Here is a 17,344-nt window from a genome sequence, read left to right on the forward strand (position 1 = left end):
CAAGATAGAGCTCTGTGGAAAATATTGCCTGGCTTTCATTCTGTCCAGGTAAGTATACTGTATCAGAGTAATTAACACGGGAACCCTCCACTTCTGGTTTAGCATAAATTATCAGCTCTGACACAAGTAGCTATTTATAAGATTTGTACCAAAGACACCTTATCCCCAATGACAGGCCCTCAGCTATAAATGTAAAGTTTAAAATGTAAAGAAAACACACTAGTGAACCATATTTATTTTAATATCTATTCAGTTTCTCTGCAACACAAAAAAGTATTTTAGCTTTGAAACATTAATTAAAACTGTACAAATACACACAGCCATAAAGATGAAATATGTGGCACATTACCATCAGAGTAAATTACTCTGTAGATGTTAACATTTTTCAACAAGGCGAGCAGAAACTTCCGTTGCCAAAACACCGTATTATTATTATTTATAATGTCCCTTTGCACAATGCTCATAAGATGACAGCAATTCCATTAGCATTTGTTACAAAGTCATACAAAACATAAAAATATCAGCAGCTGGTAACATTGTTGTTCTTTAAAAAGAATATACAGTACTAATGTTCAGTCCATAAAATGGCAGGTTTAAATAGAATAGTCCTAGATTCAAAATGTCTACTTTAAATACCAATCTGGAAATAAAACCAAGGGGGAAAAAAAGAAGTCCCCAGTGATATCACTGCCATTGCATCTGAACACATCTGCTCTCAGAGCCAATGTCAAGGTCAGAGCAGTCAGTGACCTGCAGCAGCAAGAGTTTGCTTTGGGGGACCAGCTCACACACCTCATCTTTTGTCTGGTAGGAACATGGAAGTATTTTGAAAGTCTGATGAGCAAACGTCTTACACAGTTTCAAGAACTTTCTTAATGACGTGAAGATGAGAGAAGCTTTGCCTGGTTAATTCTGAAGTCACAAAGCCAGTGGGCTTTATAGTCATCAGGAGTTAACAGCAGTTATACTGGTCAAGGTCAAACAATAGACTCTTTCGCCACTAAAATCACATGGCATAATTTTGGTGTTCTCGATGTTAAAGACAAACTTATTTCTAAGAAAGACATTGTGCTCAAGACTGGAGTTACCATTGCTTCCAGGACTTCAAAGTAAAACAAATGATAAATTATAATCTTTGTGCCATTGCCAAGTGGTAGAGGCTTAGCCAAATAGGAACCAAAACTGACAGCCCACAGAGGTCTACCATTGCTATGAAAAAACAAGACAAAACCTCTGAGGCCGATCACTGCAAAACAATGAAATATTAAGTAATTAGGCAAATATACAACAAATGAACACTAAATATTTAGTTTCTGGAGCATTTTAAAAAATAGCTTCTTATTATGTTTACTATATATTAATTTGTAGATCAAATATCTGATACTTTGGCAAATAGTTTATTCAATACTTTGTAAAGTCCTACCCATATATCAGCATGTGGGCAATGATGCTAAGAAAATGCATTTCACTGCTAGGAAAGAAAGAAAATAGGAGATTATTTTTGCTCCTTAAAGTACCCACTGTACCATATTTCTTCCAGAGCTCAGTAGAAATAGACATCTGTAGACATTTCCCAAGGTCGGTGACTTGCACAAATTGGGGGGCAATGCTTCGGGCTCCGCGCCAGCACCTCCTACCTATGGCCTCCGTACTTGGCCACCCAGTCTGTCCTTCCGTGCACAGAGGGAACTGGCTGTGCACGGCTCACAAGGTTTAGATTTTTTGCCGCAGGATTGTAAGTAGGTCCTGAAAGCTGCCCCCGACCAGTTTTTGTGTTCCAGGTATATTCTAAAAGAAATAAAACTAGGAATTAGAATTTTGTTCATTTGATGATCAAATCCAATATTAAGTAATTAATCCTGTCATTTTATGGGGGATCTTTTGAATTTATTTTTTAATTATTAACCCTGGTCTTTGAGGGTTTATTATGTTGACACTAATTAGAATTTTCAATAGGTTAAGAGCCAACATTTCTGAGTTATAGCTCTGATGGCTGACATTTCTGATCTGACCAAGGAAAAGCTCTTGGTTCAAATTAAATGGGCGACACCCACAGTGTTAGAGAATTTGTGAAATCACACTGGAGTTAAATCTAAATGATATTCAAAATTCACAGTATTAATATAGAAAGTTTATTTGTAATTTTGAGTCCTGTAAATCTCTGGCTTCACGGTGTTACAAAGTGAGCTTCTGTGATAGATTTTAAAAAACAAAGAGGTGGTTCCTTATAGTCAAGCAACTTAATTTCTCATTGGGAAAATTGTGTATGATAACATGACCACTTTAAAACACAAAGATGTACATTCCTAGGGTCACAAATCTTTAATCACAAGGCTGTTTTAGTCATCCATTTAGCTGACTAAAGCGTTGTTAAAATCTGCTAAACATTTGCTCTTATCTGAACCACTTATAAAGATGCTTAAACATCTCAAAAGACAAAACAACAAGTCATTTTAGAGAGAACGTGAACGCCTTCTATACTCCCTCCTTCATCCCCCTCTCCAATGCCAGTTGAGAGCTGGATGTCATAGGTATTCTGAGGAGGGATATTTGATCTTTCTATTTGGGATTTAAATTATCTTTTCACACTGTGTAGTTTCCATCATTCTTGGATTAAACTCTAAATGTCAATATGGAATGAGTGGGACGTTCTTGTACATTTAACACTGGCACAGTGGGTAAAGTGCTCAGCTGCGAACCAAAAGGTTGGCGGTTTAAACCCAGCAGCTGCTCTGTGAAAGATATGGCAGTCTGCTTCTGTTCAGATTTATAGCCTTGGAAACTCTATGGGGTAGTTCTACTCTATCCTATAGGGTTCTATGAATTGGAGTCAACTTGATGGCAGTGGGTTTGGTTTTTGGTTTTATACCGTGTTTCCTTGGGTGGTTTCCCAGCTGTTTTCTTCTTAGACTGTAACACTGGGAGCAGAGGAGATGACAGCAAGTGGGTCCTGATGTGCTGCTAAACTCAGTTTAAAGCCGACAGGGATTAAGGAGGACCCAAGCTTGGTCAGCACTAGGAGCAGCCAACTGTCACTGTCTACTGTTCTGTGGTTTGGTTGGAGAAGGGTATTGCATTCTACTCTTACTCGGCTTGAAATTCTCAAAGCCACTAAAAAACTACAAAACAAAGGCAGGGACAATGTGTCTAGAAGGGCCCATTAAAATGCACTATGTTTTCCAGGAACAGCCCCTTAGTTATGGCTCGTTGGAATATAAACAAGAATTAGTCTGTTAAATTAGCCAGCTCCCCCACATCAGATGCGGAAGTCAAAATGGTACCACGTGTGTAGGAGAATGCATGTACAGGGTATGGGGACAGGGAGCAGGGAAAAAAAGGCAATGGGCCCTGAGACTCAGATGGGGGAAAGGGAGAGGGGCTAAGCTAATAAGAGGGGCTGTTAGCATGGAGAAGCAAGGGGCTTGGGGAACAACAGAAGCTTTTCCCAGGTAGCCTAAGTTCAGTCCTAAACACACTTAATGGAAACTGTGCAGGCCAATATTTTTTAAAAACTTCTTTGAGGAGAGAATTGCTTTGCCAAGGGCTTAGAAGGTGGTAGTATTGACATTTAAGATCCTTTTCCAGGAACCCTGGTGCTGTAGGGGTTAAGAGCTACAGCTGCTAACCAAAAGGTCGGCAGTTCGAATCCATCAGCTGCTCCCTGGAAATCCCATGAGACAGTTCTACTCTGTCCTGTAGGGCCGCTATGACTACGAGTTGGAATCGACTCTACAGCAGTGAGTTTGGGTTCTTTTTCCCCCCAGAAATAATAATGGTTTTAGGACTCAAGCCCTCTTGGTGAAGAAGCTAGAGGCTGGCAAAGGAGCCCAGATCTTGTGGCCGGGCCAGGGATGACTTTGTTCCTCAATCCAACTCTCCTGCTCAGGCTGCTAAGTGTAGTCGGCCTAGCCCAGCAACACCAGCTGTGCCTTTATTCTAAAAACTGTTTTTGTCCCATCAAGGGCATTTAACCTCTTATAAAATTGTTTGCCAAAGAAAAGGACTTTGTCTCTAGTTATGGATTTAATTAGCACCACTACTATATAACTCTTAAAGCCAAAAAAAACCCCAAACCTGTTGCCGTCGAGTGGATTCCGACTCAGAGCGACCCTATGGGACAGAGGAGAACTGCCCCATAGAGTTTTCGAGGAGTGTCTAGTGGATTTGAACTGCCAGCCTTTTGGTTAGCAGCGGTAGCTCTTAACCACTACACCAGCAGGGTTTCCCATATAACTCTTAGTGAGATACAAAACCTGTGTAAAATGGAACCTTCTGGAATAGAGTCCTTGGGAAGCCTGAAGGAGCTAATGTATGGAGAGCACTCAGAACAGGGCCCCACGTCCCTACAGCGTAGCTGCATGTGAAGGGATACGCCACTACGTTGTTATTTTCAAAGCAGGAGATGAGGAGGTATTAGGAAGTTTGGGATGAAAGATTGCATCGGGAGGAAAGAAGATGAAAATAATTTGACTCTGCATTTCAAAAGAAGGGGGGTGAGGAAGAAGAACAGAGAGGGAGACTCTGCAAGGAACGGAAAATAGTCGAGTAAATACGGTAATGACCTGGTTTTATTTTCTTGTGGGAAACTGTCACACAAGTGGGAGGACTGGAAGACCCATCTCTTACACAACAGTGTTCCTAAGGATTTGCAATTACCACTTGAGAGTGATTAATATTTACTTCTTTTTTTTTTACCTTTCCTCCTATCACCATCTGTAAGAAAAGCTGATAAGCAGAGTAAATGAAGAGATGAAAAATCATGAGAAAGCATTTACTTAAAAAAAAAGAAAACAGGAATATGTGTGGTAATCTGACAGAATAATAATTACTACATACAAGCCTTCAATATTTTACAAAAATATTTTAAAAAATCTCTACCCTCAATTTCTAAGAGCAAGTACCCAGATAAAATAACTTGAAGCATTATGATTTTCTGCTTTTATACTAAAAACTGCTACTAAGTCACAGTGAGTGGCTCATTGTGAGCTGGGCTTAAAATATTTGAGGCTTTATAAAAACCACTGCTCTAGATAAAATGTTTACTTACATATTTTGTTTTGGCAGAGAGATAATGAAGCAATTCTTTTCATGGATAAGGTAACTAGGTACTGGTAATTCAAGCGGTTATACTGTGGTAAGAATCCCTGGGTGGTGCCAATAGTTAACATGCTCAACTGCTAACTGAAAGGCTGGGGGTTTCAGTGTATCTAGAGGCACCCTTGAAGAAACGCCTGGTGATCTGCTTCTAAAAAATCAGCCACCGAAAACCCCATGGAGCACAGCTGTAGTCTGACACACATGGGGTTGCCAGGAGTCGCAATTGTGATAAGAAATGAAAAATTACAGAATTCCAGTGCATTTCAAAAGAAGTGCATTTATATTTTTATCTCCAATTGGGTAAACTTCAGTGACTGGCAATTCTAACCAGGGGTTTTCACGTAAGATCCTGATTAGGATAGGCCCTCAGAATACTATTGGTGTAAACTTTTTAAAGTATTCTCCCAAAGTTCTGATTATCTGCCTTAGTGCTTATTTTAGGTGCTTTAGTAAGAATATCTACTTTAGAGTAAGATGACCAGAGAATGTTCACAGTCAAATACAGCCAGCTCAAGCAGAGAGGCATCACCCTCAATTTCAAGTGCATAAGCTTGAATGTGGCCATCATTGCCACGTCACTGGTGGGCAGCTGGTCTAAACTAATTATATGCCATTGGAGGGTGGGGGAATAAACCCTTTCACCACGTAAAATGCACAGCAGAACCCATGGTATCCAAGTTCTGCCACAGTTTATCTCTACGATCCAAACTGGAACTATAGGGAAACCACGTGTAAATTGATAAAGAAGTAGAGTATCAACATTTGTTAAGCTTTCACTCTGCCAGGTGCTGGGCAGGAAGCTCTGAAAGTACATCGTCTCACTGGGTAGCGAATACATTCTTTGGGGTCAGACAGAGTTTCTCTCACAGCTCCACCCTTCACCAGCTGCGTGACCTTAAGTAAATTGTTGTCGTTAGGTGCAGCAGCCGAGCTGGTTCAAATTCATAGTGACACCATGTGACAGAGTAGAACTGCCCTACAGTGTTTTCTTCGCTGTAATCTTTATGGAAACGGATCACCAGGTCTTCCTCTCATGGAGCTGCTGCGTGGGTTCGAACGGTCTACCCTGTGGTTCACAGCCAAGTGCTTAACCATCGCGCCACCAAGGCTTCTTTAAGTAGATTACTTAATGTCAATTTTCTCCTCTGTAAAAGAGAGATCTGTCTCACCAGATTGTGGTGAGGATTCAGTGGGATAATCCCATTTACACAGTGCCTGGCAGCAGAGAGTAAGCACTTAATGAGAGGCTGCTCTTTCTTCTTACAACTATTAGACTCTCAAACTACATCTTTGGAAGAAAAATGGGACATGTTGCCAAAAACAAGTAGAACTGTATTAACAAGGTAGCCTAATTTAAAAGTCTTAGGAAAACTGACTTTGTAAACTTAAAGAAAAAGAAATAGCTCCTCTCTGGTCAGAAATCTAAAAAACTATCTAAAGATGCTCTTACCTGAAGCTGTTGCGCCAAGAGGTGCTAAATGGATCCTTTGGCCAGCTGACCCAACTTCTTTTTTGAGAAAGGAAGGAATATATCCTGACTGATTGTAAGCAGCATAACTTCCAAGATTTCCTAGTAAAGTGTCATAAAGTTTCATAGTCAGAGGTGGATACTGTAAAGCACCTACAACCTCTAAACACGATTCTTCTGAGCATCTACTATATTCCAGGCACTGGACTATGCTTTTCACAGATACTCTTACTCAGTCCATATAACAACCCTCTTACGCATATTATTATTCACATCGTGTGGCTCTTAGGTGTCAAGTAACTTGCCTGAGGTCTCAGTGAATAAGTGATCCAGTTAGACTCTAAGCCTGAGCCCAAGGCCAAGTTCACCCTGAACACACCAGGTATTTTTATGACTCCCATTCTTACCATGAGGGTGTAGTTCGTACCAGGAAGCCCGTTCTCCGAATCCCTCTCTGTGCCTTTCTTCGTTTTGTAAAATCATTACATTAAGTGCACCTATTCTCATAGGGTTGTTGTAAGGACTGAATGAAATATTACGCAAAGCACGTAGCACAGAATCTGGTATTCAATGAATGTCAGCTGTCATCATCATCATCATCACTACTGCTGAACAATTCATCAGAGAGCAGCTTGGGGATGGGTTGGAGGGAGATCTAAAGTCAGGAGACTAGTCAGAAGGTCGCTGCTATGGATGAAACGAGAGAGGAGTGGGTTGACAGGGTGGCATAAAAGGAGGACTATAAACCCTTAGCGTCTTGCTGTTATGGGTAGAATTGTGTTCCCCCAAAATATGTATTGGAATCCCTATACCTATGGATGCAATCTAACTGAATGCAATGTAATCACCACCCGTAATGTAATCTAATGTAATGAATCAGTTGAGATCATACCTAAACTGAATCGCTTTTGAGTTATAAACAGAGCAGTGCAGACACAGGGGGAACAACAAATGCTATCTGATGATGACAAAGGCAGGTGAATCCACAAGCCCAGGAACTCTAAGGACTGCCGACTACTAGAAGCTGAAATAGATAAAGAAGCACCACCCCCCTCCCCCCGCCAGCCACACTCTGAATTCAGACTTCTAGCTTCTGTGAGAAAATAGATTTCTCTTCTGTAAAGCTACCCACTTGTGGTATTTCTGCTACAGCAGCACGGGCAAACTAAGACAGTTGTTTGGGTGACTGGTGTATTATCTAAAGGAAGCAGCCCAGGGGGGGAGTCAGGCATGGGCAAAGGACCTGTGCCCGTGGGATATTCAGATGGTGGAGTCTGGGAGACAAGCTTGGGATTTGTAATTATCAGGGTATGGTGGGCACAGAGCTATGGGCATGGAGGAGCCAGCACAAACACCCAGAATAGAGCTCCAAGGAACACTGACAATAAGGGCAAGCAGAGAACGGGGCCGTGTGACGGACAGAGAATAGACAGTGAGGAGAAGGTAGGAAGAGCGGGGTGTGAAAATTCAAGTGAATACGTAGTGTGAAGAAAGGGGCAATGCCAAGCAAGCAGGGAGGTCTGCTTGGAAGCAGGCGAGCACTGCCCATCGCAGGTGGCCATCAGGAGAACGTTAGGACCTGGAGGGAGCTGCTTCAGTAGAATGAGGAGCAAACAGGAGGTAATGAGAGGAACTGAATGAGTATAATTTCTCTTTCAAGGAGCCTTGCTACGCAGGAAAGGAGACAAGTTGTTTGTTAGCTAGAAGGGAAAGCAGGGCTCTGATCTCCATGGTGGTTTCAGAAAACAGCTCATCTGGCAGCTACTGCTGAGGCACTCTGACGTAGTGTGATCTGCTCACTGTCTGGCCCCTAAGCTCTGAATCCCTGGTGTCTGTCACGGTGCTATGCAGGGTGGACAGACGCTCAGTGGTGTTTGCTCTTGAATCAGCAGATGCCAAACCCCACTGTTATTTATCAGAACCTTTTTAAGGGATGCTGACGCTATGACAGCTAATGACCAAGGATTTCATACAGTAACTCCATGTTCTCTGCCTCAACTGTCTTTAACACTACTGAATTTTGCATCAGCACAGTGGCCAAATTTGCCCTTTCTTTTCACCTCAGATAAAAACCGAAACCAAAGTCATTGCTGTTGAGTTGATTCCAACTCATAGCGACACTTTAGGACAGAGTAGATCTGCCCCAGAAGATTTCCAAGGAACACCTGGTGAATTTGAACGCTGACCTTTTGGTTAGCAGCCGAACTCTTAACTACTACGCAACCAGGGTTTCCTTTCACCTCAGATACTCATTCTAAATTGTCAATCAGTCCTTTACTTCAAAAAACTTTTTAAAAGGAAGTTCAAGGCAGCAATCCCATTCCATAGCAGCTTCAGAACCTCTCTCTTGCTCTCATCCTCATCATCAAACACTTAACTGCTTGCTTACTGTGTGAACAAATCCTATGGTGATATAACAATGTTGGTAGTTGCCATTGACTCGATTCTGACTAGGTAGGTAAATATTATTTTCTTCATTTTATAGATGGGAAAACTGACTTAGGGAGCTTAAATAACCTGTCCAAAATTACACGGCTAGTGAGTGACAGAATGGGGTGATGTCAGACTCTAAAAGCCATGCATTTAGCAATTCTACAATGCTTCTACCTGTTGGAGAAAGAAGGGTCAAAGGCAAAAAGCGAATGGAAAATTAGGTCTTCTTAAATTACTTTGGCTTGTCTTATAGTCTGAAGTGCCCTGTGAGATGCAAATTTTTAGGTGGGAGCCAGTGGTTAACACTGTCTAAACCAGTGACACTGAGCCCCTAGGACTCATCATCTCTTTAATCTGGTTAATTTTTTTCTTTTAAATGGTTAGCATTTAAGAAATGATCTTCAGAACTCTTTTAAAACTATTGCAGGAATTAAAAAAAAAAAATTGCCATAGAGTCTCTGACTCATATCAACCCTATAGGACAGAGTAGAACTGTCCCACAGGGCTTCCAAGGATGTAATCTTTATGGAAGCAGACTGGCACATCTTTCTCGACAGAGCGGCTTGTGGGTTCGAACTGCCGACCTCTGCGTTAGCTACTGAGTGCGTAACCACTGTGCCAGCAGGGCTCCTATTCCAGGAACACTGATTGTAAAATTAGACAAAAAAAGCCTTTCAATTTTCTTTTTCAGTAGAATTATTTCCTTAGATTCCATACATTGCCATAATTAACTTAAGAAGACAAGCACGGAGCTTTCTGGGAGAGAATTAGTCCTAAATCTCCACTACTGAGGTTCCTGAAGACATAGAATGCGTGTTTTTCCCCAGTCCTGATCTGATTTCTAAACCAGGTGACTGGCCATCACTGTGGCCTTTTATGACTTAAAAGGGCTTATGGGAAAATGTAGAAAAGAAAAATTGGATCAAGAGATTCAAACAGCAAATTGTTTAACACCCAGAAATTACCTTGTGGTTCCTCTAACTTGTCGAGAAAGCTTTCCTTGCATGATAGTTTTTCAATTGGTTTAATTATGCTTTCCTCTAAAGAGAAGGCAGATGGAAGGAGAGAGTGAATAGTAAGGAGATTGTTTTAGGAAAAGCAATGGAAAACTGGATTTGCTGATTCATGGAGGGATACGGAGAGACCTCTGAAAATGAGAAATGTTCCCATGTGTCTGTCACAGCTTTAATTTGATACCAACTGTGTATGTCCCCTGATACTCAAAGCTGCAGTGCTGCAGTGCTATTGTTTAAAATTATTTGTGTAATTAGTTGGTTCAGAGTGAAAATTATTTTAAAATAACAGAAAAAATGAGCAAGTTCTACTGCTGCAGAGCAGGACATCTCAGCCCTAGTAGGTGGCTATGGCTGAGTCCTTAGCCTCTGGGAAGCTTGTAGAGAGTCCAGAGTGGGCTGATGTCACATTAGAGCACCTTAGTAGACTACTCACTTGCCACAACAGTATTCTTTGAACTTTTTTGATACAACATTACCTACATTTAAAAAAAGAATTCTGTTCCTCTTAACATACTTTTAAGTCGATACCTACAGTTTTTCATCTTAAGTTTTGCAGTGGCAGAGGAGGTAAATTCTGGCATATTGTAATTACTGGCATCTAAAAATAAAAGGATCACACCTTTCCTTTAAATATAACTAGTGGATTCCCAATAACAGTGATTTTATGGTCATCAATGTTGATTTAAAATATATGAACAAATTCCTTTTTAACAGTCAGAAATTTTATATTAATCCTTTTTCTCCTTAAAATTGAATTTTCATTCACATTCCCCTGAGCTTTATCAAAATATATTTTTAGGCTTCAAAGTTTTTAAATTGATCCCCCAAAATGTGTACAAATTAGAATTATTCAAAAAAAATTTCTTGTAACCATAAGTATATTAAAATACTGTTTTCTGGATATGGTTGTAGCTGTAATAATTTTTATATATAATTAATCAAACAAGATAAATATTACAAATTATGATTATTATATGTGAGAAATAAGTTATTTTTCTGAAGCATCTCTTAAGGAGAAGGATAAAACTATTTTTCAAGTGGTTCATGTATCCAGAAATGAATATTCCTTATTGCCAGAAGTTCGGCTGATTGCTAGGGTTCAGCATCAACTCTACTTTTCCTTCTTGCCTCCTGTTTTAAAGTGTTTTCATCTTTATAGACGGGAGCACTAGGAAACTTTGTCAACATAGATAAACAGCTGGGAATGAAAGGTTTTGCTACAGCGTTGTCACTAAATTCTTTGAACCCCTTCTTAAGTCACAGGCTAAACATCAGATAGAGGACTTACCACAAAAACTCCTTTCTAATTATCTGTCAGCTAACAGCTCAACTAGGTCCTCTTTCAATTTTTTGAAAGGTAAGAACTAGAAAACACCTGACGTAAAAGAGGATCTGTTCCCCAGTCATCAGTTATTTCATTTCTCAACACTGACATCAATATATCAAACTGTCTTTTGATTGGCACCTCAGATATTTTTACCCCTGGGGACGCTGGAAGAGCACCTTAGTCTGCGGTGCGAAGTAGTCCTGTCTTTTGTCAAGTGGGAGGAGGACAGCTTGAATAGACACACCTTTCTCAGGTAGGTCAGGCTTAGGAAAGAATCCGTATAGAAGTTTAGAATCTGGCAAATGATTCCCTTAAAACTGTCTGTGCTCAGGTATTAGTTGGAAAATCTTTACGTGTACCCCAGGGGTACATGAATCCCAGCTGGAAGAAGACAGCTGCAATAAATTTAAAAGTTAAAATCTGTAGGAGAAGAAAATGTAAATTTATTTGAAATATATTCTTGCTTTACCTGCATTATTCCTTTTGAAAGCAAATTCTGCCCCAATGGGCGCCAATGACTTAGGAAATAACTGATTATTCCAAGTGTACGGGTTCACGTCTTTTCTACTGGCTATCAGGGACACATTCTTAGGGTTCACACCTTAGGGGAACAAAACAATCATTTCAAAGGTGAGTGTGTGATCATGTAACTCGAAGGAGAAATATATAATACATTCACAGACTAGAAATAAGTTGAGAAAGAGAATGGAAATAAATTTAGGTTAAAATTTGGCAAATACTTGCTTTTTTAAATTTTTTTTAACATGATGTACTTCATAAGCGTATTTTCTACATGCTAAGAAATAATAAACATTTGACATTCTTGTTAAATGTTTTGTAAAAACTGAGGTGGCACAATTTTTCTTCAAATAGATGGTGTTGCCATGTCATTCACTATGTGTAAGACCCTGGAGGAGCACTTACTGTAGTGGGGGAAACAGACGGGACCAAGAACTCAGGGGAGCCTAAGAGGCACCAGAGCAGATGTACAGAGACCCCTCTGTAAGGCTGATCTGTGTCTTAGACACTTAGACATCATAAAGTCTAAAGGAGAAGGTGCTGAAAATGCACTTGGGAAGCAGCACAGTTTAAATCTTTATAATTTTCTGAAATCTGTGGTATGTCGAGTCAACCTTGGTTTAGGTACTAGTGGTCAAAGTGGGTTGTTTTAATCTTTTTTTTTTTTTTTGAGATTTGAAAACTACTTGATTTGTTTCCTTTTCACTTAACCAATTACATTTGATTAAACTTCTGAGATGGGGGGAGCCATAATACCATCTAGGCCTTTGGCTCATATGTGGAGAGTCTTCTTTAGCTGGTACAGAAATCACCACTGAGGACCCCATTAATTTAGAACAGTAACAACTGTTTCCAGGCAGTGTGAGCTTTTGCTTCTCACAAAGTGAATTTGTTAGGAAGGTCTCATATTTATGAGATATATAATAATAACCCTTGTTTTGAAACCGTAAGTACTTAGCCTCAAATGTTACCTATTATTGGTTCTCTAAGAAACACTCCATCTGGTAAGTCATTACCTTTTCTTATAGGTTATAATTGCTTATTTTGGCCTCTAATAAAAGAATTATAATAGGCAACTACCTGACAATAAAAAAGATGCACTGTATGGCAATTACTCTTATTAAAAACATCTTTACCCAAAAAGAAAGCGCAAGCTGGAGGAAAAAATTAATCATCTCTTTAAATGAACACTGTTTGGCTTCTGAATATTTAAATTATTTTTTAATTCAGTTATCCTTGGCAATATTCCTAAATAGTTGGGTTTTTAAAGTATACATACTATTGAAGATAATTGGTTTAATTCCAGACTCCAATTTTATTGGAAATGGACACATCCTCGAATCTTAAATCATTTGTTAGTTTACAAGCTTTTATTGGGCACCAAAGGAGGTTAAAAAGCCAGTTAGCAAATATATACTGAGCACCTACTACATGCCAGGCCATGTTAGTGGCAATTGAGAAAAAGCAGAGAACAAAACAGACCTGTTTCTACCCTTTGAGGTCCTATGATCTACTCCAGTAAGAAGGGAGATGTTAAATAGTTACAATTAGCAGTGTGCAAAGTGTTTAGAAGAATCTAATGCACAGAGGGCAAATGACAGAAACAAGTAAGCCGGTCTTTCCTTTTCTGAAAACGTGATTTTTAAGCTGAAACGTGAAGGATGCTGAGGACTCAGCTAGAGGCATGGGGAGGTGCTGTGCCTGGGAGAGGCAACAGCAGGGGCAGAGGACCTGACAAAGGGAAGAACTCAGAGAAGGTCAGCACAGATGGAGGAAGAAAAGGCAGTGGTACAAAAAGAGGCTGGAAACGGGAGTGGGGGCCCGATCATGTAGGACTTCGTATGCCATGGTAAGAAATTTAAAATGCATTACAAGAGACAAGTATAGAAAGGACACAGGACATTATATAAACAGGGTAGAAAGAAGCATGTAAGTGATGGATGGGACTAGAGAAGTATCCACAGATCAGGGTTTCAAAAAGCGCTAAGGTGTGACCTGCTCTTCTGGGTGTGAGTGTTCTTCCAGTGGTCAGTGGTTTGTGCTACAGAGTCTTTGTCTGGGAGCCGGGAGTGAGACCAGAGGGCGCCAATGCGAGAGGGTTAGTGTTTCCTTCACATACTCTATTCGTAACTACCTTGTAATACTTAAGTAGCTAAGGCTTACAGGGTGAGCTGAGAGACGAATGCAGTCCCATTGTAAGTAACAGAAAACAGAATCTCAAAGTCTTGCTCCAAGAACACAGCCGGTCAGTAGCAGGTCAATAACTATGACTCTTGCATCTCTTTCCCTGAAGGCCAGTGTCATAGATCTGCCAGTCCTTGTAGTACAATGTCATGCTGCCCTGCAATTATACAGTACATTTCTCCAGCTCCCATAATCCTAAATGTTGATGCTTAATAAGACCTCTTATACTTGGCTTTATGGTAAAAAAGAGAGGGCCCCAACGATAATATTCAGGGCTTCGAACTGTTCATTCTAGTTTGAACCCGTGCTAAGAATTTGCATTTCCACCCTAGAGATACTGAATCAGAATCTACCCCAGGGAATTCTTATGTATAATAAATTTGGAGAACCACTGCTCTACTACGGTTTCTTAGAAGTGGTCCCTAACCAGCAGCATTAGCAGAGCCTGGAAACTTGTTAGAAATGCAAATTCTCAGCAGGGGTTTGAACCAGAGCAAACTAGTTTGAAGCCCTGATAGTATTCTTTTTTATTCCCAAAGGTACTCAATTAAAAAAAAAAAACTACATTACAGAGAGTGATGGAAAATTCAGGAATGGTTAATGGTGATGGTTGAACAACATGATGAACATATTTAATGTCACGAACTGTACATGTGAAGACTGATGAAATGGCAAATGTTTTGTTACCTATTTACCACAAAAACAAACAAAAAATAACCATGGATCATAAACAATTTCACAGGTCACCTCATACTTGGTTTCTATCCTCTGTACTGAGCCTGGTCCACATTAGGTGCTCAATAAATGTTTGTCTAAGTGACTTGAACTGAGCTCAAGTCTGCTCTCAAACTTCATCCAGAGCTTAAAGGGCCATCTTCAAGACAAAGAATGCCAACTGGGCAACAGAAAGGCTCAAGTTTAGATTTCCAACAATTCTTCTGAATTTTGGGTATGTTCCTGAAGTCTAATTATAGCCATGCTTCTGACCCGAAGTAATTTAGAATTTGCTAGATGTTTTTACTTCAAAAGGAAATGTCCAGACCAAACAGGCCAGATCGGACGCCCTTGAGACACATTCCTGAAAATCACATGAGGAAGCAGAACTATGAAATGGGGGCAATTTGGATCCATCCTTTGCCAAAAATTTACAGTTGTCTTTCCCACCACTAGATGGCTCACTGCTCTATGGATCTGCTGAACTTCAGTCAGACAAATGGACCTGGTTTTTAATACAGCAAAGTGTCCCCCAGGAATCTGTAGTCCAGGAACTTTCTTACATCTCTGCTTTTGCAGTCAGGTCACAATTCTCTCATTGTTTCAACACCAAAACGTACAAACCTACAGGTCTCTAAAGAGACCAACTCTGTTTTTCCTTTAATTATAACGGAAGTATCTCTGCTCCTTTCTCAAGTGGACCCCATCTCTTATGTGCCTGATTCCAGCTCCTCTCTTCTTAAGGAAGTCTGCCACGCGATCCCTCCCCTCCTCTACTGCATTGCTGGTTCCCCCTCCGTGCACGCTCTCCTTCCCTCCACATGCACATCTGCTCCACAGCTTCCTCCTTTAAAGCGCCCCTTCATGGCACGGCCATGGTTCCATTCCTTAGCGCCTCTTCACAGCAATGTCTCTAAAGAGCTGTCTACATTTGCAGCCCCCAATTCCTCTCATCACCTTTCAACCCTGGTTCCCCCTCACTGTTCCACTGAAACTGTCCAGTGATGCTTAATGTCATCAAAAATCTCTGTGTTGTCAAATTTAATTGGACATTTCCAGCCCATCCTACCCAACAGCTCAGCACCAAGCAACGTTTTCTTTTAGGTCAACTCTTCCTTCTTGACCTCTGGGGACCCCCTTTTCCTGGCCCCCTTCATCTGGCTGCTCCTTCTCAGTCCCTTTTTAGCTTCTCCTCCTCTACTGCTCCCCCCTCTAAAGGCTGCCTATGGTTCTTCCCTCTCAGAATATCTCCATCACTAATCCTATCCAATATGGGTTTAAATACTGTCTGTATGGCCAAAACAAAAACCAAACCAGTTGCTGTCAAGTTGATTCCAACTCACAGTGAACCCATGTGTGTGCTCCACAGGGTTGTCAATGGCTGATTTTCATAAATAGAATGCCAGTCCTTTATTCTCAGATGCCTTTGAGTGGATTCAAACCTCCAACCTTTCAGTTAGTAGCTGAGCACTTACCTGTTAGTGCCACCCAGAGACTCCCAAACCTGTCACTCCATACCCAGGTACCTCCTCAGAGGTCCAGGCTCTTCTGTCCAACGGGCTGCTTGACCTCTCCGTACTGGAAGTACCTTGAATGTGACATCCCCAAATGGCACTGGACGCCGCTTCCCCACCCCATCCGGCTCATCCTGAGTCTCCCCATCTCAATAAAGGGTACTACTGCCTCCCCAGGCTTCAAACCCCAAGCTCACCTTTCCCTTATTTTCCACTAACAATCCATCAGCGAGTCCATTTCCAAAACATATCAAGAATCCTTTAAGGCATCATTTTCTTTTCCCTGGATTATTGCAATAGCTCCTGACCTGGCCTCCCGCTTCCAGCCCTGTGCTCCTATAATCATTCTTTACAAGGTAGCCAGGCATTCTTTTTAAGGCATAAATCAGATGTCATTCACCTCCTTACCAAAAAAAAAAAAAAAAAAAAAATCAAACCCATTGCCATTGAGTTGCAGTGGTTAAGGAGCTTAGCTGCTAACCAAAAGGTGGCCAGCTTGAATCCACCAGCCAACCCTTGGAAACTCTGTGGGGCTGTTCTACTCTATCCTATAGGGTTGCTATAAGTTGGGTTCACCTCCTTATATCCTCCCAAAGGCTTCCATTAGACCAGGAATCAAATCCTAATTCCCCATGTCCTAAAACTGAAAAAAAAAAAAACCTGTTGCCAACTCATAGTGACCCTATCGCAACCCTATAGGACAGAATGGGACTGCCCCCATAGGGTTTCCAAGGAGCACCTGGTGGATTCAAACTGCTGACCTTTTGGTTAGCAGCTATGGCTCTTAACCACTACGCCACGAGGGTTTCGCCACGTCCTAAAGGCGCTACATAATCTGAACCCTAGTGGCTTTTCCCTACCTCCCCTCCTACCACTCTGCCCTGGCTCACTGTGCTGGCATAGTTTTTCTCTTTCCTGCCTCTGCCTAAAACATAAGGAGCCCTAGTGGTGCAGTGGTTCAACACTCAGCTACTTACTGAAAAGGTCAGCAGTTCAAACCCACCAGCAGCTATGCAGGAGAAAGATGTGGCAGTCTGCTTCCGTAAAGATTACAGCCTTGGAAACCCTATGG

The 17,344-nt window shown here is 41.0% G+C and overlaps 1 protein-coding gene across 9 annotated transcripts in view; it reads right to left on the reverse strand.

Annotated features, from left to right (window-relative positions):
• Positions 1-230: 230 nt before the first annotated feature.
• Positions 231-17,344, reverse strand: part of MAK (male germ cell associated kinase) — a 74,570-nt gene continuing 57,456 nt past the window's right edge. For 5 of the 9 annotated variants that reach the window (XM_049883455.1, XM_049883447.1, XM_049883439.1 and 2 more), the window contains 3 exons: positions 11,811-11,942; positions 6,548-6,667; positions 231-1,788 (listed from right to left, as the gene is read on the reverse strand). In XM_049883455.1, coding sequence (XP_049739412.1) covers positions 1,634-1,788; positions 6,548-6,667; positions 11,811-11,942 — 407 coding nt within the window. In that variant the 3' untranslated portion in view covers positions 231-1,633. Of the gene's footprint in view, positions 1,789-2,170; positions 4,726-6,547; positions 6,668-9,963; positions 10,039-11,810; positions 11,943-14,060; positions 14,202-17,344 lie in introns of those variants that run through there. The other 4 variants (XM_049883496.1, XR_007517221.1, XM_049883465.1 and 1 more) reach the window with 4 other exon arrangements.

Source organism: Elephas maximus, chromosome 1 (genome assembly GCF_024166365.1).
Source record: "Elephas maximus indicus isolate mEleMax1 chromosome 1, mEleMax1 primary haplotype, whole genome shotgun sequence".
Taxonomy (NCBI): domain Eukaryota; kingdom Metazoa; phylum Chordata; class Mammalia; order Proboscidea; family Elephantidae; genus Elephas; species Elephas maximus.